Genomic DNA, 22,737 nt, shown 5'->3' with positions numbered 1-22,737 from the left:
AATTTACTTTGCGACCTGTTCATTATAATTTCTTTGATTCATGATTTCGTTTTCCATACTTAACGTGTACTTTTACTTTTTACACATTTAGTCCATGCAAAAACATTGCTGTTTGTAATTTAAGCGTTTTATTCCGAACACAGAAGCCTCCAAATTTGCTTATTTTAACCATAAAAGGACCAGAAAATGTCCTGTAAATAAGTGCATTTGCCCATTTTTCCAGAATAACTTTCAATATCTGGCAGGTATTTACAATCTACTGCATGTTAAAATAGTGTATTAACGATTTAGAGGTTTTACTGAGAAAAACCCCCCACTGGATTTCTACATGAACACAGATTTTGCATGGTACATTTTTTGAAATTAGAACAGTATAAAACATATTTGAAATGACATTTGTGAGTTTTTGTCTCAATGTTTAAAAACAGGCCTAAAAATGGAAACTTATGTACAGGCTTTTTTTCCAATTCTCTCCTCTCAGACCACAAAGACGATGATTCTTCTAAATTACCATAATAAATACCCACATATTGACTTTGACGAGCAACTTCTCAGATTTAAGAAACCGTTGGCATTTGTTCAATAACAAACTGTCGCAAAATTACAGTAACGCATTTTTAAAAATGCATAATGGAAGTCTAAATCTACTTTAAATGTTTAATGGATAGCTGTTGTTGGACCAAACTCACTCCAATTACCTTTGTTTTTATTTTAACACATCAAATATCAAATATATCCATTTATTTATTGAATAAATGGATCTTCTAAATTGACTGAGTGTGAGAGTAGATGGTTGTTTGTCAGCTGAGACTGGCACCAGCGACCCTCATGTGGAGGATGAAGCGGTAGTAGACGACAAACTCCTAAATTCTCACCAAGCAAAACTTTATCTGCCACAAATAGTTACAAAGAGTCAATGAAATATCAATAAAACTATAAAATGATCACATAGTTTTATTTCATTCCCCTCTGAAATGTACCACAGTCAAAAAGAACAAAAGAAAATCAAATAGAACGTGGTCCACAGAAGCAGTTTTCTTACGCTACCGCGCACACACACACACACATAAGAAGAAAGAAGAAAGCTGGTGTTTCTTGTATGTAAACTGGACTGCGACTGTCGCATCCACACATTACATTTACATGTTTAAAAACTCCAGTGAATTTTAAAAGCCTAAGAAAATTCAATTCATGCTCTACAAATGAAAATGGGTCACTTCACTGCCGTCCTGCATTGAGCATTCAGTTTGGCACCACGTAGACTTGGTTCCACTGACTCCTTCCATCATCTTGAACAGCATGACACATACTGTGAGTTTAAGGCTTTTAAACACATCTGGGTAAAGGCCTTTTTTTTTCAGTGTGAAAGTAAATGAAGTAGTGTTAATTAATGTTGTTTAACACTTTCTCAGGCTCAAATCTGTAATCAATAACAAACAATTTCACTTAACGAGAGCAATCATTGTATTCAAAGAGTCAATGTACGGTATATTGCTTCACTTTCTGACTTTCTATCTGTGCTGGTGTCTGTGATAAAGGAAGAGTGCGTCTACATTTACTGCACAGACGTGTTGCCAGTGCTGCTTCTTATTATTTAAAACAAAACGGACATATGATCCGTAAGATTGTCCGAAAAATAAAACTACAATCTGTTATTAACTGACATCCAACTCAATAAATGCATTTCCATCCACTTCTTTCTGTTTTCACTCTTAAGCTGAGGTGGAAAACTTGATTAAAAATGATGCCAAATATTGAGAAAAGTTTGATGGAGAAAAAAAAATTTTGATTTCCAAGAAACGTGCAGTTTAAATGAGACAAACGGTGACACCATCAGATCTGTGACTAAGCCACAAACCACTGTTCTTCCACTCCAATTGTCTCTCCGTGAACCAAGTAATGGATGGAAAATTTAAATTTCACATGGACGAGGACAGTTCACGCTGTGCTGTTTCACATTAAACGCGTTCAACCTGTGAAACACTGGGTCACTTTTACCGCTTATGAACCGTCGATTACGTTGCACCATGTAAAGTGCTTGCACCATGTGCAGCGTGACGTCTTATCGTAGTAACTTATGGCATCATTTGAAACACATGAACTGGCCAGTGATTGGATTTCTGACGCTGATCCACAGGTGTTTGCTGGAATATTAAACCACCATTAGTAACCACAGGTGTTATGATGCTAATGCTACTCTCCATATGACAGCCTTTGACCACAAAAAAAACAACATTTTCTCCTATTGCTCTTCCATATCATTTGTGTTTTCCTCCAGGTGGGCGGGGATTACTGCAGATGACGTACATTTACTGTTGATACAAAATAGGGTTCCAAAAGTCAAACTATCCCCATTTACTTGAATGGGAATGTGTCCGGAAATCCACGGTCATCTGGCTTCAAAAAAAAAAAAACCACACCACAGGGTCATATAAAAAAAATGATTAACCAAAGAGAATCTGCCTCACCCTGACTGACACATTAAGGCAAAAAGAATGTAAATGTCTTGAACAAACAGCAGACAGTTCATCGATGTAACGCTCTAAGGCAGGCTCCTCCTCCGCATGAAGTAAAAAGACGATTATCAAAGACACAAGATGAGACAGGATCAGGATGATGTTGGGGGGGGGACAAAACACACACAAGTGGCCTTGACTGTGCAGCTCAGTGCGAAACCATCCTGGACTTCAGTTCACATGGATAAATATTGGAAGCGGGAAATGATGCAGGATCCTCAGGAGGAGGCAGAAACCGCCTCTTCACTCCGGTGTCGTTCCACCGACTCGTATTAAGTGCCTCTTGTTTAGCTGTCGCTGCTTAGTTTGAGTTATACCTTATTAATCTCAGTCAGCACCAAGAGGAACAGAAACATAAAATGTAAAAGGTGACAATATTTAGAAAACTGTTATAATATCTTCAGACAGAATACCCTGAAATATCAATAAATGAAAGAACGTGTATATGTAGTAGAGATAAGTTCATGCTCTTTGAGGTCCACAGCTGAGTTTCACACTATATACTGGTAGATGTCTGCTTTGCCGTGGTCGGGTGTTGCAAACGGGCTCAGCCAGGTGACAGAGAACGGGTGTCCAAACACCACCTTCATGTTCATCCATTTAGACCTTTTGGCCCAACGTCTCTCCTCCTTTTTCAGCTGCTCTATGCCCTGCAGGAGATGTGACAGACATGAGGAGACAGACAAAGACATCGTCTCCAATCCTGTTACATATGGAAAACCGATGCGAACTGAATGTACATCAGCTGAGAGGATAAACCTGCGTCATTAAAATTTAATGCAACACGAAATAATAGCACGCAGAGACTACAGGTGGTGTATAATGATGCTCTACAGAGAGAATGTTATTTAAGACAGTTTTATGTCATTGTGAGTCAATGTTTTAAGGATTTGCTGACTTGATCAGGGCTGAAACAATTACTCTATGAATCTTTTTTTTGACAATTTTGGTCATTTTTTCCAGTAAGTTTTCTGATTTTTTTCATTTCAAGAAATCATTCAAACTGAATCATTTTTGTTTGTGGACAAAAACAAGACATCTGAGAAGATCAGCATTTCCAGGTTTGAAAAACATTGATTTTCCAAGCGATTACTGACAGATGAATCGATTATGAAAATAATTGTGAGTTGCAGCCCTAGACTTTATGCACAAAGTTAAAACTGTTGTGTGTAACTTTTAAAATATAACCAACCATTCAGATCATTGTCAAAATGATTTCACTCAATGATAATTAAGATCACCAGCTCCACACGACTCTTGTGGTTAGATCTTGTGTCACCTGGCAACAGCAACACTGCACTGCAAACAGTTTGGACTATGACAAGTTTCACAAGTGAATTCTACTGCTGAAAATGCTCGGTCATTCAGTACTTTGACAGGATATATTGCTTCTTGTCCCCGCCCGTCTGGGCTACGGCTGTATACATTAGTGGAGGCTGGTGATAAAAAAAATGTTGAGAGAGAAAAGAGAAAATGCACCACCTATAATTAGAATCTATAGTAAAATATTTTTCTGGAAATACATCAGAAAAATAAAATTGTAAAAGAGGCATGTTGACATTTTTAATTACCGGTAAGTCAGGTTGTTCCCAGCATTTCCTGATGAGTAACACAATCACACACACACACACACACTCACACACTGATAGTAGCAGCCTCCATTAGATTAAAATGGACAGAAATAGATGTTTGTGGTGAATATTATGTCTGTGACTCATCCTCATGGGTGGGTTGAGTGGATACAGTATGTATCTCAAACTCCCTGGAGACTGTAAGTGAACACACACCACACATCTACACAGTGACTATGAATTTAGAAACTTTAACCTCCGTCACTGAGACACAGTCAACAGTTGTTAGGTATAGCCTGTTGAGTCATTTAAAGTCAGGGATCACTTCTCACTTCACTACTTCAGTGCAGTGCAGTTGCAGCACACTGTGTTAGAGCCTGTGCAGCACATTTTACTTTACTGTTCAGATTTAAGTAACTTCCATAAACACAGTAGGAGAATGTAGAAGAGATGCTTGAAAGCCAATCGTCCAAGCAAGCTGAGCCGCGAGTGTCGTCACTAGAAGAGTCATGAGCGCGACGTCCGACACAAGAATCAAACCGAACAATGCCGAACTTTAGATCAGTTAAAAAGACGCGTTAATCTCCTAAATTTAGAAAGAAAAGGTTTAAAATCTCAGTATTTAACAGAGGAGTCTGGTGTATTTAGTGACAGCATTGCTGAAAGCAGACGGTTCAGTGAGTGCTGAACTTATCTTTTTAATGAACTGATTCTAGTGATTCAGTTTCAGCGAAAACAACTGCTGTGGTCGTCACTAGTTTGTGTCGCGTATAAAACGAGGCGGTTTTGTGCAGCCGTGCTACGACGAGCCCGTCCACCTTGAGGAGGTCCTATGAGGTAATGGAAAATGACATCCCTGAAACCAAAACCGAGCAGTGCAAGAACTGTATAATAGAAAAGCATCGTAATACGCCGCAGACACAAAGATTCCTACTGTGCACTATGTACTTTGTAAAGTACGCACTATGTAAAGTTTGCTGAGCAGGCAGGAACACTGTGTGTAAATAAATGATGGTCTACACCTCAATGGCTTTTGCACATCAACGGTCGGCCACAAAATAGCTGACGACTCCTCATCACTCCATCACGATGTGATTAAGCAAATAAATAATGATCAGAAATTTAAAAAAAGATGAAAATGCTTTGCAGATGGAGTCAGCAGCTCGTGATAATGAGCTGATGCTCAAATATTTTACTGAAGAAAAAGAAAAAGAAGACTTAAGTACAGTCAAGAGGAAAGCTTGTTTTGTCCAGGAGCTTAAACTTGTTTGTTTAAAGCTTAAAGAGTTGCGGAAAGAGAAAGATTCATAAGGTTGAATAGAGAAAATGTGCTTATTTAATAATAAATAATAATAATAATAATAATGATGAATTTTATTTGTAATGAATATTACAAATAAAATATTTGTTGAATATTTGAATATTTTTTATATTTTTAATGTCAAATTGTTGACAAAGCCCATTCTATTGAGTTAAATATGTTAAAACATGGAAAAAGAAAATCACCCTTTGACATTGTGTCTCTGCTGTAAAAGCATTTTCATGAAAAATCCACTTTCATCATCGACAGTGACAACATTTCCAGTGTTGCGATAACCGCTTGTTTCACTCACCGTTTCATCGGTGCAGATGGAGTGAACCTGAGTTCCAAACATGACTGCGGTGAAGATTAAAAAGAGGAGACCTTCAAAACAGAGGAGGATGAGGAGGATGACAGTTGCTGGTGGAGAGAAGTTACTGCACTCTGATGACGGCAAGAGAGAGAGAGTGTCCATTTTTAGACTTTTTTTTGCACAATATCTACCCCCAGACACTCGTTCATTCACATATATAGGAAGTCTGGAAATTAAACCGTCACTTCCACACTGCATTACTCACTTGTCCAGTCTTCTTCAAAGCAGAACACAAAATGTAACGCGACCAAAACTAGAGCGTGGAGTGATATTAGTGCAATGTACATCTGAAAAACACAATCAAAGACAACATTTTTATGACAAAGAGGGAAAAACTGTTTATCACTTACTCAATAATGAATAGAGAAAAATAGAAAAATGGTTGTAATTAAGTTCAAAATACATGCACTACTATAATAAAGTGAGATTTAGAAAGTAAGAGGAGAGCACAAGACAAAGAGAGACAGAGGCGTCATCGTTGGTGTCGTTACATGATGATTAAAGACTCACTGTGAAGAGGACAAAGTATTTCTGGTTGTTCTCTCCCACACAGTTGTTCACCCAGGGACAGTGGTGGTCCATCTTTTTGATGCAGCGTTTACACACACTGTGGATACACAGGTTCATCATCAAAACAACAAACCGGAATTTAAATATGAGTTACACGGAATTGAGTGCACATGGGGCTTTTAGTGTGCTTCACATAATTTCATACTGGCTGGAACCGGTCTATATTTGTGTGTGTATATGTAGAACTGTAACAGGAAATACATTTTTTTTACAATTCTTTTTCAATACTTTTTTTCTTTTTTTTAAAAAAAAAACTGCCAACCTGGGTGTTAACACACTACGGTTAGTGAGTCATTTGAGAAAAATGCATTATCTGAACCACAGGCAAGGATGACTCATGATATCAAATAAAAGAAAATCTCCCTGGTGTTACAATTCAATTACTCTGCTGTGTTTTTGCACTTTCCATGCCTCCAGATCCCAAGAAACCACAGAGCATGCACAGAGGGAACTCCTCATTATCAAGCTGCAGAGTCTACAAGGAAATGCTGCACAGCTTCTGCTAAAAAAAAAAAAAATAGGGAGGGGGCAGGGACAAGGACGAGGACAGAAATCCCCTGTGGGAGACTCGCACTAGGACTCTCCTCTGTGAGGTGACTACAGCAGCAGAACAATAAGGTTTAGCAGTGATTTCCCTACGATGTAACCACACATTCTACACAGAGAGCGTTGTACCTGCAGTGATGAGCTCTGTCAGGCTTGATGCTGCAGCACTTGGGACATTTGTAAACCACCTGTCCCGGTTTGAGCTGCAGGCTTTCAATGAATTCTTTAGTAGCGTTTCCTTTAGGCACAGCTCCCTGGGAGAGAAGGGAAGAGACGAGACACTTTGAAAAGACACGTCATTGGGGTTTCTTCCACATGAATTGTCAACGGACTACTTTGACTCAGATTAACTTGTGTGCGGTAACAGCAAAACTCAGAGATTGTTTCACTTGTTGAGTGCAACAAGATGATTAAGTTAAATTAAATTAGAGCTGCAACTACGATTATATTCATAATCGATTAATCTGTCGATTATTTTGAACGATTTGTCCATAAAATATCAGAAAACTTTAAAAAGTGTTGATCGGTTTTTGTCAAACCTGGAAATGATGATGTTCTCAAATGTCTTGTTTTGTCCGCAAACCGAAATTATTAATTTTTAAAGATTTCTTTGTTATCCAGAGCAAAGAAATTAAGAAAATATTCACATTTAAGAAGCTTAAGCAATTGGAAATCTTGTTTCAATCATGAAAGAAGCTTCAAATGTATGTCACTGGATTAAGGGCTTGATTAAAACTGATGATATATTCATTATCAATGAAGGTAATCCGGGTGAGACGTGAGGTCTTAAAAATAAACAAATTAAAAAGTTTTAGATTTGCTGTATTGTAATGAAGCTTAAAATAATGACGAGCGTCACATTCATGTGCATTTTTAATTATGAATAATTTACAGAGCTGCTATGTTTTGTGCCTTAGTTATGAAGACACCTAATAATTAAATGTTCAAATGTTATTTTTTTCAAATGTCAGATTTTCAGACCTTAAAATAGGCCACAACGTTCTTATGATTGAGAAATTACAGGAATAAAACTCCTGTATAGTTTTTTTCTTATGGAGTGACTAGTCGTCATCCATGGAGCTGAATTTGGAGCGTTTAGAGGCGGTGGTTAGTTCAACCGCTGACAAAATAAACCACTGAGATTTGACTGACCGGGTCTGTGCACATGGCCCTGGCGTGAGAGGCGAGGGCGAGGAAGCCGAGGCTCCCGAAGATCAGCCCGTTGAAGAGGCTGTAGGCCACGTTCTTGGCCGGCAGCAGCATCACAAACAGCACCACAAACTCGGCGTAGAAGACCAGGAGCCAGGTGATGATGCCGCACACGATCCCGCAGCTGTCGCGGATGAACCACATGGTGTCGGAGCTGTTGCGGGGCGGGGGCGGGGCACAGTGCTCGGGCTTCAGGTAGCCAGCTTGCCGCTCGATGTCCCTGGTGCGGTGAGCCGGGCTCTTCATTCTACAAGACCTGTGGCTCCAACCACATGCTGTGAGAAGAGATGAGGAGAGGATGGAGAGGAACAATTACTATATATTAGGAGGTAACACAAAACAGCTAATCATCACAGTCTAGAAGCTGCAACAACGATGTTTGGGAGTTTCTGTCTGAGAAATACCTTAAATCAAGCTACAGCTTAATTATAGCTCTCCCTGCAGTAAGTGTCCCACAGGTGCAGTTCTACTAGTTAGTGTAAATAGTCATATGAGTTAACTACAATCTCCAGCAATAAAAAGGAAGTAGAGACTAATAAGACACAGTGAATCAGCAAATTGAAGTAGAGGAACCATTAACTAAAGGAGGAACAGACACTGGCTGGTCTCATTCCAACAGGCTGCAAAAACCCATGCACATTCCTCTCACATCAGAAAAAAGAGGTTGTTGGAATTATAATAAACCACATTTTTTGTATATTTCTGTAGTAAAGGCTTAAAAACAAGTCAAATGACAAAAAATGTCAGATTATGATCAATATGATTCAATATTACAGGAAGATAAAACAGAATTCTGCTCCCACTTTCTCACCCAAATCAGAGCGAGTGGTAAGCGAACTCAAATGGTTTGGACATTGCAGAGGATTCAATCAAACCACGTGGCTTCACTGAGTGACAGACTAATCTCACTTTTATGTCAATTAGTCCTTGGTGAATGCTCCTGGCAGGGGCACACGCTCCCCCTAAGGGCAGGAATGTAATGAGAATGACAACGATGCGGCACATGCGGGAGGAAAATCAATCAAAGTCGTGTCTGAGTTAAACAAATACGTCTCATGGTTCATTTCAGCGGATCACTCACAGACTCACAGACACCAGCTCTGTGCCCGCGTTACCACTTCAGACCTGAAAAAACCCTCTCACTTCATCTCAGCCAGTGAGTTCCACTTTCTATTGAAGAGATAAAGCAATTGTGCTTTTTTTCTGTCAAGATTTAACCAGTATTTCGTAACAATAATAAAAGCACATTATGCAGCTTTTATTTCACTGCAGGAACAGGAGGAGAACATTCACCAGGACAACCTGCCAGGACTTACACAATGAGCACGAGACAATGGGTCTATAACTGGACACAGTATTACAGTAAATCATGTGATTGTGAATCAGACTTATATAAAAAAAATTAAATCAAGAAAGACAAACAAATCTTGACTTAAGATTTAAACCAGAGCTATTTGGGGATCCACTTTTTAAAGCTAAAATATTGTGACCCTAATTGCAATATAAATCACGACAAGAGCACATTTTTGCTCAATGAAGTGACTAATTCACAGCAATGTCTGCAACATCTACTACAATTTTTAAACATTTACATAGAAATCTCAAATACACAGGATGGGAAAATTCTGCAAATTTGTTTGGGGACCCAAAAAACTCTTCTGCGACCCATCTGTGGGTCCCGACCCAGTCTTTTGGAATCACTGACTTGAACTATTCCATCAACCCAGCTCAAAACATAACAGTGAAACAAGGGTCTTAAAAAAAGGTCATTCCTAGTACCTTAATCAGCATGACTGACCGAAACTGATTCAGATCTGTTTGGTGTGTTATCACTGAAACTAGTGATAAAGATCATTAACTCCTGAAATAAATAATATTTCAAAATATATTAATTTATGTTATGCTTTTATCATTGAGTTGCCCCGCTGGTGGCTAACTGCTACTTTCATGTACTTCCTGGGCTTCACTTCTCAAACGTAAGTGCGGTCCACATCACTCAGCAGGAGTCAAACACAAAAGGTCATGTTTGGGCTCCAGTCATTAAACTAGCAACTTGTGTCGTCAGCACAGTAAAACTTAAAATGGCCTGCCCTTCATTCATCGGCCAAAAACTACTACACATTCTTGGACGAAATCCTTGTTAAACAGGTTTTATTTAATCGCTCATTCGTGAGGTTGGTGGGAGCAGAGACACTTCAAGTCAAACTGGTTCCAGGGAGGGGGGGATCCCTTACTTCATTCACAGTTCACTGCATTTAAACAAAGCCACCAAAGTAAAAATGCAGATAATCTGAGCGACAAGACAGAAACATGTATGGTCATGAAAGACCTGGGATGAAACTGACTGCAAAACCAGAGTTCATTAACAGCTGTAAAAATCAATGAATGGTTCCTTTTACAGCCTATTGACTTCTCTCAGTGAATGACTGTGTTTACAATGAAAGCACCAACTGACAGACTTGTAGCAGGGACTCTTCACAGAACAGCCCGTCTTTATTTATGCAGAAACAAAGACAAACCCAACAGCTGAGAGTGAATGAAAACATGATACCCCTGCAGTGCTGAGAAATCTAAATGCCAAGTTTAAACTGTGCTGACAACAAATGTATGGTACAATCAGATATTAAATCAATGACACTACTACGTTACTATTAGAATATTAAAAATGTGTGACATCATATCACTCTATGATGGTATGTTACAGTAAATCCAGGCGTCCAGGGACAACATTATTATTATTACTATTATTATGATACTGCAAAAACATATTAGGTGTTATAGCCAATCCTGAATAAAGGTTTTTAAGCATTTGCAATTTTTAGCTCATCATATTTTCCAAATTAAATTGAGTTTAATGAAATCTGTGACACTCAAATTTAAGTAAATACAAAAAACAACAGATGTTATTAAAATGTGAAAGCTGTAAAAACAAAATACACATCTAACTCCAGGCTGAGTTGTTCTCAGGACATCTAACAGGACCACTAACATACTGGAAATATGACATTTATAGTGCACAGCTTTAGAGAAATTTCAAGTTAAAAGTCCCACATTCGCACGTTTTAAATAAATAAATAAATAAATAAATAGCTAAAATTTGGCATGTAATAAAATGACCAAAATTTTCCATTTGTCAGTTTTAGAGATATTGTCATTAGTGGAAGAGTCATGAGCACGACAGATTCTAATGGTTTTAAGTCATCATGTGAGCATACAGAGTATGTATACCTGCAGAACAGTGTGAGCTCTGTGTTTCTGTGATGATCCCAAATACAAATATAAGTGAATGTGAGATAGAAGTATTGAAAACTTTGAAAAACTAAATTGAATGTGTATTGGTCATTATCAGTCTGATACTGGTCAAAATCACTGGATCAGATATCAGACAGATAAAAATGTAAAATCCATTATAATTCAAAAATCATATGTGTCACATGCATCACTCTTTACAGACTGAAAAATGTAAATAAAAATCAGCAAAGCAGTTTAGCCGAGTCATGATTGGGCTGTTTATTACAGCAATATTTGGTACACAGTCAGAGATTTACGTGTGTGAACTGACTCAGCATTAAGGTGCTGTTGACAGAGTTAACGTAAATAAAGGTCCACATAATATGAATCAATTCTTAGAAACATTAGAAAACAGACTGCGACGAAACAGGGTTGAGTTTCACACAAAAAAGTAGTATCGTCCCCTCCCTAATTTTAAGTCATTATTGTGCAGGTACAGTGAGGTCACATATAGACTGACTAGGTGTGACATCTATGACATACTGGGCAGCAGACACTTTTACTGTACAGTTTCAAGTTAAATGTCCCACATTTAAACTTTTTAAATCAAAAAGCTCTCAATTTTGACATGTAATAAAAACATAAGCTCTGGTAAATACTGATACAGTTGTGCTCAGGACATCTATGCCCACTAGCAGAGTGGAAATCAATATTCAGTAAAAGTACTGTATTATCAAAATGTGAATGGTGTAAAAATACACATTTAACTCCATGCTTCTTTTAAGACACAAATGTTTCATTGGGCAAATGACTGTAACCTATAGATTCATTGATAATGGAAATGACTAGCATTGTATATGATTTACTTTGACAGGGACATAATTGGAAACTGTTTAAACTTCATTTTGTGGACTCACAAATTAACGGATTTAACAGGAACAGTCAAATGTAAGTGTTTATACACTTTTGGGAAAAGCTTCAACTGCTACCAGAATAAGGACGAATTTGTGTCACTATTCAAAGCCTTTTAAATAGTGATCGATATCAGACTGACTTCCAGAAAGTACTGAAGCAATATAACTGTGCAGGAAGTGACTGTGGCAGCTACACTAGGATATCTGGATTTCCAGTTGTTACCTCACAGCACTAAACTCAACAGTGTCATAAATAAAGAGTGGGAGCTCTACAGTTCATTTTGTATAAAAAATAAAAACCTACCTCACAGTCTCCAGGTTTGTCTACAAAAGTTTCCTGAACTCTTGGCGTAGTTTGGAGGCTTCGTGCGGTTAAAGCAGAGCAAACTGAGAGTGGGAGTCTCCACCGCGGCTCCGCCTGATAGCTCAGCACCAGCTAGCCTCACTGCTCCCCGGCCGCGCAGCTGCTGCTCTCCGCGGCTTGGCTCCCGCTCTCTCCCCACCGCCTTGGTTTGGACGAGAGGGTCGTTGACGTTTTGTTCGTCTTCGACTACAGCCGCGGACTGAGCCTTGGTGAAGGCCTCAGGTTCAGAAAGGTCTGCGGGCGGTGGGACAACAGAACCCCGCAGAGCCAACCAGGAAGTCTCCCTACTGGCTCCTCAGAAACATAGCTGCCCTGCGCTGAGTCTGCCAGGCAGCACTTTCTCTCAGGCTGAGCCGTCACGATTTCTACAATAAAACATGTTTTAAATCAATTTTCATGTCGTAATACACAATGTGTGACCATGAAAAAACTACAACAGAAATAATAGCAAACAAAAAATATAAAACATACCGCAAATGGTATGGGTAACACCAGGGTGATTAAAAATATTACATTACATCCTGAGAACAAACATGTGTACATTTGCATGAATAATTAATAATTAACTTATGCTGATTGTAAAAGATGGCACAATTATGTATGATATTGGTTGACCTTTGTCCCTTAAAATGACTTGTATGCCTGATGCTTGAGGTAAAACACATTACCCATAACCTATAGACAAGAAAGATTTTGAATTCCAACCAACTCTGATTACTAAAAAAAAAGTTGTTTCACTGAATTATGTCGTGAACTACTCAGTAAAGTCCCCCAATTCTACTTTTTCATATTAACATTTTTAAATGTTTGAGACAAATATTTGCATATCAGCAAACATACCAAGATCTGCCAATATGATTAATGACTGAAACACTGGAGTAGGCTGCTGCTTCCTTGACTTCTATGCTTGCACCCAAATGTTTATTTATTTTGCACAGTGCATCTGCTCTGGCATTCATTCATTCATTCATTCATTTATTAATTAATACTACATTTTCACCTTTTCATTGTTTTAAAAACCCGCAGCTTTTACTTTGAAAACCGGATGTGGTGTTTTTCTTTTCATTTTTCCCTCTGTCGTTCTTTGATTACGTAGAAGTAGAGCGACGCTCACACATGCCTGTAGTGTTTCTGTCACATCAGTATGGCAACAGTAAAAGTCAGCGAGGCTGAAAAAGTCTACATTTTACACGGTATTCGGGTAAGTTTGCACCTCTAATCGTCCTCGCACTGTTCTAACTGTATATCATTTGGATAAATGACACGGCAGTGAGTGGTTTGTGCTCCACACGGGCTCGCTGTGTTAGCACTTGTTCTCTAGCAGCCTGTGTTGTTGTTGTTGACATGTTGATTGTTGTCTTCAGGATGATTTGCGGGTGGACGGAAGAGGCTGCGAGGACTACAGACACGTGGAGATAGAGACTGATGTGGTGTCCAACACGGACGGATCTGCTAAAGTCACACTGGTAAACCATAAACACATAGCATAGCATGGTGTTTCAGCTAAAGTCCAACATTTTGCCTCATAGTCTGGATTAATAAAAATAAAAACAGTGCGAGAATGTTAAAGTTATCCTTTGTTCTTTCTGTGCCTTTTTTACTGACTCATGTAATCTCTGTCAGGGTTACACAGCAGTTCTAGTTGGGATTAAGGCTGACATTGGAAAACCAAAACCCATGGTGCCAAATGAAGGATATCTGGAGTTTTTTGTTGACTGGTGAGTATGATGTGAACCATGAGAAAAATAAGAGCAAACTTTTTTCTGTTTAGTCATGTGAGCATTCCCCTTACATTTTGCTTTTGTAAAGTCATTTTGTCAATACTTTCCTTATGTTTTCATGACTGTATTAACCTGAGGTGAAACATCCATCCATCTTCTACCACTTTATCCTCCACATGACGGTCGTGGGGGGCACTGTGCTGATCTCAGCTGGCATAGTGCAAAAGGCAGGTGCATCACAGGGCCACATATAGAGACAAACAACCATTCACTCTCACCCATATGGTCAATTTAGAGTGTCCAATTTACCTAATCCCCATATTGCATGTTTTTGGACTGTGGGAGGAAACTAGAACCCACACTGTTTGCTAAAAGAGCATGAAAGCAACAAGTAAATCCTGACTTTTGTTTAATAACACAGTCCAAATTGATTGTAAGAAATACTGTATCAAATTGACTGGATTATAAGGTCTGTTGACAAAAAATATGTGATAAAAATTAACTCTTTAAAAGATGCTTTTTTTATCACAATTTGTGTTAATATGTGTTATAATAATGCTGGTAAGTGTTTCAGTCATTTCAACCACTAGGAGGTAGAGTTGTGTTGTCTGTTTCCCGTGTTTCACAGTGATGTGCAAACCTTCCAAGTCAGACAGTGTCATAATGTGTTACATTAAATATGCACCACACATGTCTGGAGTGGAGACAACTCTGTGTCTTACTTACTTTTTTCCCACCACCTCAGTGTTCTGTTCCCGCTAATGTTTATTATCTTATTGTCCTTCTTCCGTCCTCTCCAGTTCAGCCAATGCAACCCCTGAATTTGAAGGCAGAGGAGGTGAGGAGCTGGGGACGGAGCTGAGTAACACTCTCTACAAAGTCTTCAACAACAAACACAGCGTGGACCTGAAGAGCCTGTGCATCAGTGCAGGAGAACACTGCTGGGTGCTCTACGTGGACGTGCTGGTGGGTGCAATCATACGTCCACGTCACAAGACACGGTTTATTCCTACTCGTATGATATAATGTGGCTCATCTTTATGTTTTATTTGAGAAATAAATCCAAGCAGATTATTTGAGTTGAGGAAAGTAACATATCACACCTTTATGCTTCCACAGCTGCTGCAGTGTGATGGAAACTTGTATGATGCCATTTCTATAGCTATCAAGGCCGCGCTCTTCAATACAAAGTGAGTTATGTGTCATTTTATTTTATTATTAATAGTCCTGTAAATTCTTTAATGATCATTTATTTTGTTAATCCTGATGCTTTGTTCTATTTTATCACTGCAAAACCCGACCTGAAATATGAATCAGGGCTCGTAATCCTTGAAATGCTTGAAACGAATAGCTAATTGACTCAATACTATGTTTATTAGCCCGAGGAATAAAACGCTTTCGTGTGACCTTGCCTTTTTGTAAAACACATTTTTGTTTGTTTGTAGCACACTACCACCTCATTTATTGCAATAAAACAGTGAAATAATACTTTTTAGTTTGAATGTATTGATATAAATTTAATCCCAGCTGTGAGGTGCTGGAAAACATGAAAATGGACGTTGAAAGTGCTTGAATTTGATCATGGAAACCTGTGATGAATGCGCTTCTCAACATTCCTCTGACGTCATGACCAACAGAATTCCCAGAGTGCACATATCGGCAGACGAGGAAGGAGGAAAGGAAATTGAGTTGTCGGACGACCCGTACGACTGCATGAGACTCGATGTAGAAAATGTCCCCTGCATCGTGACCTTGTGCAAGGTGAGCTCACTTTGTTACACTCGGGAGGTGAATAGATTCTAAAGGTCCGTCGTCACACGCGTGCAGTGAATACATAAACGCTGTCTGTATCCACAGGTGGGCCACAGACACGTGGTGGACGTGACTCTGCAGGAGAAGGCGTGCTCTGTGGCGAGCCTCATCATCTCTGTCACGCACAAGGGCACCATCACCTGCACGAGGAAGGTGGGCGGAGGCAGCCTGGACCCAGAGAGCATCTTTGAAATGACAGAGGTGAGTCCGGTGCCTTCTCTTTAACCATCTGGCCTCCTCTCATCACAGCTGGTACATTAGCATAAGGTGGTTTAATTTATTTTTTTATCTCACAGTCATTGTCACGTTTACATTATGAGAGTTGACCTTGAGCTTATAATTGGCTAAATTAATCGGTAGGCGGTAAAATAATGAAGAAAATCAAACGTTTGTCTTGAATTAAGTCTTTGTTTTCTCTCTTATTATAGTGTTAAATGTGATGGGTAGCCACTGTACTGTTGTGTTAGAAAATCAACCCACATTATGTAAAAATATGTTACGGTGTTGATTTATTGAATAAAACGGTATGTTTTTCTGTTTCCAGGCAGGTAAACGGGTTGGAAAAGCTCTTCATGCTCCACTCATGGCACTGCTGCAACAGGAGGAGAGTTTGGGAAAGAAGAGACAGAAAGTTGGCTTTTTGGGTTAAAAGCACCGTGTGTATGTAGATGTAAACATCGTTTTCTAATAAAACCTTTTATATATATACAGACATTTTGTCTTTGTATGGCAACAACTTGCATAGTGTTGTATGGAGTTAAAAGAAACAACTCCTATGATCACTTTATTTGTCTTTATCAGAGATTTGGCTCATGAAAAATACTAGCATTGATTTGCAACATTTCAGCGCTAGACCTCAGGGCAAGACTTTATTTTACTATTTTGTAATACACAATATGAACTATTCTTTTGTACTTTAAATACAAGGGGCCATCGTAGAGTGACATTATAAGGTACTTAAGGTATTTACTGCAGTAAATGGATGATTAACCACTTTAGACAAAGATAGTAACTAATATGTTATTTTTTCATTAGTATTTTAAATTCAGTTCAGTTCAATTTAATTTGTATAGCGCCAAATCACAACATACATATCTCACTGTACATATTACAATAATATGTAACGCAACAATTCACACAATGAGCAAACACTAGGCATCAATGGAGAGAAAAAACTGACCAAACCAGACTCAAAGATGTGCAGCCATCTGCCTCGACCGGTTGGGGTGAAAGGAAAAATGGGGGACAGAGGAGGGGAAGGGGAGAGGAAGGAGAGGTAGAGACAGAAGATTGTATCAAGTTATAAGTTTTGACTAGAAAGTTGTGAATTAGTCAATAAATAAGTTGGTGTGCTAAGTCATTTATAAATTAGGTTTACACATATATATATATTGCAGGCATAAAAACACATCAGAGCATCTCTGTATTTGTCATCCTCAATCACCAATGATGAGTTGATCAAATCTGAATCTCTGCACAGGAAAAGTCCAGACTCTCTGTAACCTTCTGTCTTTGCCACGTGGCAGTAGAGGATTTGTAAAGTCTCGCAGAGAGACCAGATGTGACTGGATGGTTTCCACCGGGACTGTTGTTTGTGAGTGTGCGTGTGTGTGTGTGTGTGTGTGTGTGCAGACTGCGTGAGCACACGGGTCCAAAACAAATTCCTACATATGTTCAGAGCTCTCATTGCACTTTGAAACAAAACATTTGATGATTGATGATTCTGATTAAAGACTACACAGATGCTGGTTAATGAATGTTTCATTTCGGTGCTTCACTGCTGCCAAAAAGCACCCAGAAATATTCCGATTTTTTTCCGAACGAGACATAAAGTAAGAGCATTTTTGGCCAGCTTTTAGGAAAGAACGTCTTATTCAGTCATGTTCTCTCAACAGTCCAGTCTTTTAAAGGCAAGAAATAAACTGACACCAAGTTATTAAGGCTTTTATGCAACAGGCGAGTCAGTGTTTGTTGATTCGTTTTTTTCTTTTCTTTATTTCTGCTCCAAGTTATGTCATAACTGTTTCCACACTGTCTCGCTCCTGTCTGCCAGTCTCCACCTGCTCTCCACACCTGGCTCTGGTTAACACAGCTTCTCCAAGTGAAGTGTCAGGAGCCAGATGACACACAGACACACACACACACACACACACCATCCTCTCAGGCTCCTGAGGATGGATTGTTATTCCTGTAAATGACAGTTTTGGACTTCAGTGCTTTCCCTCTGTAGTGTCGTATGAGAGGGAGGGTGTGAGGCGCAAGCAGATAAATTGCAGGCGTCTACGTCGCTTCAGCCTCATTCACCAGGTCTGACCATGGAGTTCAAAGGAGGGTGGTGCGTGCTGCTGGGAGCACTGCTGCTCGTGAGCGCGTCGTGTCAGCAGACTCCACCGAAGAAGAAGCCACTGAAAAAAGGTACAGCTGGAAAACATCTGTCACTTCACAGCCTGTATGAGGAATGGCAGGATTATTTGAGACGCTGATATCAAATGAAATCATCTCCATTGTTTTCCCCTCACAATCATGCACCTACAACTGCACTGTTCCAACTTGAATACACATGATGTCAATGTTCTCTGCTGTTTGGACTCAGACGCGACCCGGGACACTGCCATCGAGGAGCTGCAGAAACAGATCAACGACATTGTTGACGAGCTCAACCTTCTGAAGGAGCAGCAGGCCCTGCAGACAGGTAAAGCCCATATTAAATAGCTCTATATTCTGACAGCTGACATTGGTTTCTCAGTCTCAGGTCTTTCACTATAAATCTAGGGCTTTATTCAGATTACAGCTCAAATTCCAATACAGATGAGATTTCATTTGATGGTCACATTCATAACTATAAGTGACTTGCATCTGATTCTGTTGTTTGGCCAAAACAAGCCACAGAGACTCTCATATGACCCTTAACTATCAGATCTATAACCACTCTAGGACATCTAGGAATGACAGATTTTGCATATTGGATTTCTGTGTCCTCAAAGCCCTGAGAAAAACTCTGATGTGAGTAACGTCTGTGGAAAAAACAATCACTTCAGCCTCGTAATGTGAACGTAGCCGCTACGAGAACCTTCTCCAGTTGATTTCTTATCCACACCCTCAAGAAGAGGTGGTCCATCTGCTCCTGTGGCTGTGCCGTTTGCTTTCCGAGCCTTTTTTCTGCAGATGAACCCTGAGAGAAAAAGAGAGAGAGTGAGCAAAGTCAGAAAGGACTGAATTAATGAGTGAAAATGATAATGATCTATGTTCTATAGAAGCCTATTCTCTGCATGTTTTGAGTCAAGCAATTGACAGGTTAATTATTATATGGTTGAATTCTCTAGGCGGTAGATCATTCCATTTGCAAAATAAAGTGGCAAACACTGTAGCATGTGCTATTTGTTTACATCTGGTCTCACCCTAACCCCAACAAGAAAGGACGTGGACACACCCTAAATTACCCTTTATAATATTTAAATCATAAAATGGTTGTATTGTCTTTCAACCATTTAAAGCAGTGTTTGATCTCTCGTACTCTCACACGAGCGACAGTGTTCATGGCATCAAAAATAGATTTTCAAATTGGTCTGAGCCATTAAAAGTAAACACAGATGGGATCCATGTGTGTGATGGTCGTCTTTGAAATGGGGAAGGCACATGGCAAGTTTGTCTGATCTCAAGTACAGGACTGGAAATGATTCCCGGTTGTTCTTGCAATCCCAAAAAAAAAAGAAGATGAAAAGCACCTTTTAGTTTCATAATGACAATGAGGTTTTCGTGCTTATATCCTGACTTTTGTTCATATATCAAAGCGGGGATAACAGGACATTAAAGTGATTCTGGAACTGGATCACAGTTGAGTTTTATGTGTCTTTTTTTCTCTCCCTCTGTAGTTTGTTTGAAAGGCGTAAAGATCCACAGCAAGTGTTATTTAGTCGACCCTTTGAAGAAGCGCTATCACACTGCCAGTGAAGACTGTAACGCCCTGGGCGGCGTCCTCGGCACGCCCTCGTCCAGCGATGAGAACGACCAGCTCAGAGACTACATCCGCCAGAGCATCGGCCCAGACGAGCAGGTCTGGCTGGGTGTCAACGACATGACGACTGAGGGAAACTGGATGGACCTGAGCGGCACCAGCATCACATACAAAAACTGGGACACCACCAATCACCGGTCCCCCCAACCGGATGGCGGCCAGTCCCAAAACTGTGCCGTCCTGTCTGGGGCCGCGGGTGGGAAGTGGTTTGACGAGAACTGTCGTGAGGAGAAGGCCACCGTCTGCCAGTTCAACATTGTTTGATCCCATTTATCTCATGATAGACTGTGCATGGTCATAGCTGCTTTGTCTGTATGCTTGCTGCAGTGCCTGCTACTTTCAAAAGGAGCTTTTCAGCCCGTGGTTCTCAACCGGTTCTGCATCTGGACCCAATTCAGATCAAAAAGTCAGAGTCAGTTGCAATGAAGGTATTACATTTACAGAAATGATGTGGCGATATGTAATTTGCAGAATTCCTTGTGGTCGCAGTAGAGAACATATTCTCTAAGGCAGGGTTTCTCAATCCTGGTCCTGGGGAGCCACTGCTGCCCTGCATGTTTTAGAAGTTTCTTCGTTTCATCACACCTGATGGGTCTTTATCAGGCTTCTGCTGTGCTTACTGATGAGCTGACCGTTTGAATCAAGTAGAGAAACATCTAAATCATGCAGGACAGTGAGTCCCCAGGACCAGGACTGAGAACTTGTCTGAGGTCATTTCAAAGATTACCCATTTCTTTTCTATTTTTTCCAAAAATAGAAGTTATTAGATATTCAAACTTCATGGCACCAATGTCTCTACGATAAACTAGATCTCCACACCTTGAAAGCTCCATGACACTGGTTGAGAACCACTGGTTGAAGCTCAGGCATCCCTTACAAACAAATAACTACTGTAGAGTATTTTACAATCAAGTCAAAGCGATAACATTTTGCAATTGAATAAAATCCAACCTCTATCTTCAATGAGAATTCTTTAAAGAGATGATTTCAGTTTGCTAGTTTTGTAGTCTCCTATAAAGGTCTAACCTGATGTAACTGAAAGAGGGCATCAATAAAATACAAAAAAAATATCCTTGTCTTTTGTCGTTTTGTACGGAAGCGCATTGCATTCACTTGAAAAAAAAATGTTGGTTTGTTTTTCGGAGTAATTTTTTTTTTGGTCTGTTTTTCGGAATAATTAATTGTCATGGTTGGTTTTTCTGAGTCATTTTTTTTCATTTTTTTGCACTAATTTAGAGCGCATTTCTGTATTTTTGTGGTGAGAGGCAAATAACATCACATGCATGTCCGATTAGGTGAATATGTCAAAGATGGGCTGCATGAGTGGCTTTAAAAATGTGGGGTTCTGAAACGTTCTTAAATTTGGGACCATTATCGCTCATTTAAATTTGGCACCTTGCAGTCGGAATTGTCATTTGCCATTGTCAATTGTCATTGCATTTAGCAAAAACCGCTGACTCATTTTAATGCAGGCACATCGCATTGAGGGAGTCTTTACTGCTGAGGTCGGACATAATAATCACCTACACATCTTGCACTCCCGTTTATACTCTCAGGTAGCCCACAGTGCTGTGTGAGTGAGAGGGGGAATGGCTACAGTAGAGCGGCGAAAGCTAATGTGTGCTTCTTTTACCGATATATTTAACAATATATTCAAACTTGTCACTGCACTTACTTGTGCTCGTGGCAAGACACCTGTCAAGTTTGAAATCAATCGGACCATCGATTTCGAGAGACAGACGTTCCTGCAATTTATAGATGGATTAATGATGTATATTACTGCACACTGACCAAAGCACTAATGCAATTAGCAGAAGAAGAAGTTAAAATGCCTGAAAGTTAAGTTAAGCTAAACTTCTCATCTTATACCATTGGAAATAATACTATTACAACAAAGAAATAATCAACCAAACACAATTTCCCTTTACTTTTTGTGCTAAGTCTGGTTCAAACACCCTCTGAGCTGCACCTTCACTGGGAAATTCTACCAAACAGTCATTAATGACATTAACGTACAACGTTTGTTTGTGATGAAATATACAATACAATTAACCGACTCGTAAATTAACTCACTCAACTATTAAAAAAAAATCCACAAATTTGGCAACCCATGTTGCTGGCAGGACATTCTGTTTTTAAATATAAAATAAAATCACACTTTTACAACAGGGCTGAGATGGAAGTCACACATATTGCCAATGCTAAAAGCTTCATCCAGAAAATGTTATTGGGTTATTTCTCTGGCCTGAAAGGTTCCCTTGGCTTCACATAGGAAAAGCTTTTACACCTAAATATGCATAGGCTTTCTATGGATATTTCCTCAGAGACAGATCTCCAACTAATGTTTGACTGTAAATTGAGTTGGGGGGGCAGAAAGGCTGTGGGGTGGTGTCACAAAGTAGTAGAACTGTTTAAGAGCAGTCACTAATGCATATTCATGGCATAATATTATCAAAAACATGGACTGGAGATAAAATGTTACGAGGAAAATGTAAAGTGGTGGAAATCAGAGGTCTTACATGTTATACGTTTGGTTAACTGCTCGTCAGAATTGCATGTCAGACACGGATGAATTGTTTCTAAACCTCGTGTTAA

At 39.4% G+C, this 22,737-nt stretch overlaps 3 protein-coding genes across 3 annotated transcripts; 2 read left to right on the top strand and 1 right to left on the bottom strand.

The window, feature by feature from the left end:
* Positions 1–934: 934 nt before the first annotated feature.
* LOC122760312 (palmitoyltransferase ZDHHC3-like) lies at positions 935–12,898 on the bottom strand. The gene is made up of 7 exons (XM_044015399.1): positions 12,535–12,898; positions 8,029–8,360; positions 7,006–7,130; positions 6,271–6,367; positions 5,966–6,047; positions 5,701–5,831; positions 935–3,166 (listed from the first exon to the last, which is right to left on the bottom strand). Exons 2-7 carry the CDS (start codon positions 8,329–8,331, stop codon positions 3,008–3,010), a joined length of 897 nt encoding a protein of 298 aa, XP_043871334.1. The 5' UTR covers positions 8,332–8,360; positions 12,535–12,898; the 3' UTR covers positions 935–3,007.
* Positions 12,899–13,692: 794 nt separating this feature from the next.
* On the top strand, positions 13,693–16,833 carry LOC122760311 (exosome complex component RRP42-like). The gene is made up of 8 exons (XM_044015398.1): positions 13,693–13,795; positions 13,959–14,060; positions 14,218–14,312; positions 15,116–15,281; positions 15,435–15,505; positions 15,953–16,076; positions 16,173–16,328; positions 16,672–16,833. Exons 1-8 carry the CDS (start codon positions 13,739–13,741, stop codon positions 16,774–16,776), a joined length of 876 nt encoding a protein of 291 aa, XP_043871333.1. The 5' UTR covers positions 13,693–13,738; the 3' UTR covers positions 16,777–16,833.
* A 1,514-nt stretch (positions 16,834–18,347) lies between these two features.
* On the top strand, positions 18,348–20,949 carry LOC122760310 (tetranectin-like). The gene is made up of 3 exons (XM_044015397.1): positions 18,348–18,542; positions 18,721–18,819; positions 20,000–20,949. The coding sequence occupies exons 1-3, from the start codon at positions 18,443–18,445 to the stop codon at positions 20,404–20,406; spliced, it is 606 nt and encodes a 201-aa protein (XP_043871332.1). The 5' UTR covers positions 18,348–18,442; the 3' UTR covers positions 20,407–20,949.
* Positions 20,950–22,737: the final 1,788 nt, after the last annotated feature.

The sequence above is a fragment of the Solea senegalensis genome, unplaced genomic scaffold (assembly GCF_019176455.1).
Source record: "Solea senegalensis isolate Sse05_10M unplaced genomic scaffold, IFAPA_SoseM_1 scf7180000013388, whole genome shotgun sequence".
Lineage (NCBI taxonomy): Eukaryota > Metazoa > Chordata > Actinopteri > Pleuronectiformes > Soleidae > Solea > Solea senegalensis.
The sequence above is the reverse complement of the archived record's forward strand: the minus strand, read 5'-3'. Positions and strand labels throughout refer to the sequence as shown.

Excerpts from the sequence above, each read along its gene's own strand:
- LOC122760312 (XM_044015399.1), bottom strand. The coding sequence starts at position 8,331 with ATGAAGAGCCCGGCTCACCGCACCAGGGACATCGAGCGGCAAGCTGGC. Across the intron at positions 5,832-5,965 it reads CTTTGAAGAAGACTGGACAA|AGTGCAGTAACTTCTCTCCA; the intron begins GTGAGTAATGCA and ends TGCCGTCATCAG. Across the intron at positions 3,167-5,700 it reads CCATCTGCACCGATGAAACG|GGCATAGAGCAGCTGAAAAA; the intron begins GTGAGTGAAACA and ends CATCTCCTGCAG.
- LOC122760311 (XM_044015398.1), top strand. The coding sequence starts at position 13,739 with ATGGCAACAGTAAAAGTCAGCGAGGCTGAAAAAGTCTACATTTTACAC. Across the intron at positions 15,282-15,434 it reads TGCTCTACGTGGACGTGCTG|CTGCTGCAGTGTGATGGAAA; the intron begins GTGGGTGCAATC and ends ATGCTTCCACAG. Across the intron at positions 16,329-16,671 it reads GCATCTTTGAAATGACAGAG|GCAGGTAAACGGGTTGGAAA; the intron begins GTGAGTCCGGTG and ends TTCTGTTTCCAG.
- LOC122760310 (XM_044015397.1), top strand. The coding sequence starts at position 18,443 with ATGGAGTTCAAAGGAGGGTGGTGCGTGCTGCTGGGAGCACTGCTGCTC. Across the intron at positions 18,543-18,720 it reads GAAGAAGCCACTGAAAAAAG|ACGCGACCCGGGACACTGCC; the intron begins GTACAGCTGGAA and ends GTTTGGACTCAG. Across the intron at positions 18,820-19,999 it reads GCAGCAGGCCCTGCAGACAG|TTTGTTTGAAAGGCGTAAAG; the intron begins GTAAAGCCCATA and ends CTCCCTCTGTAG.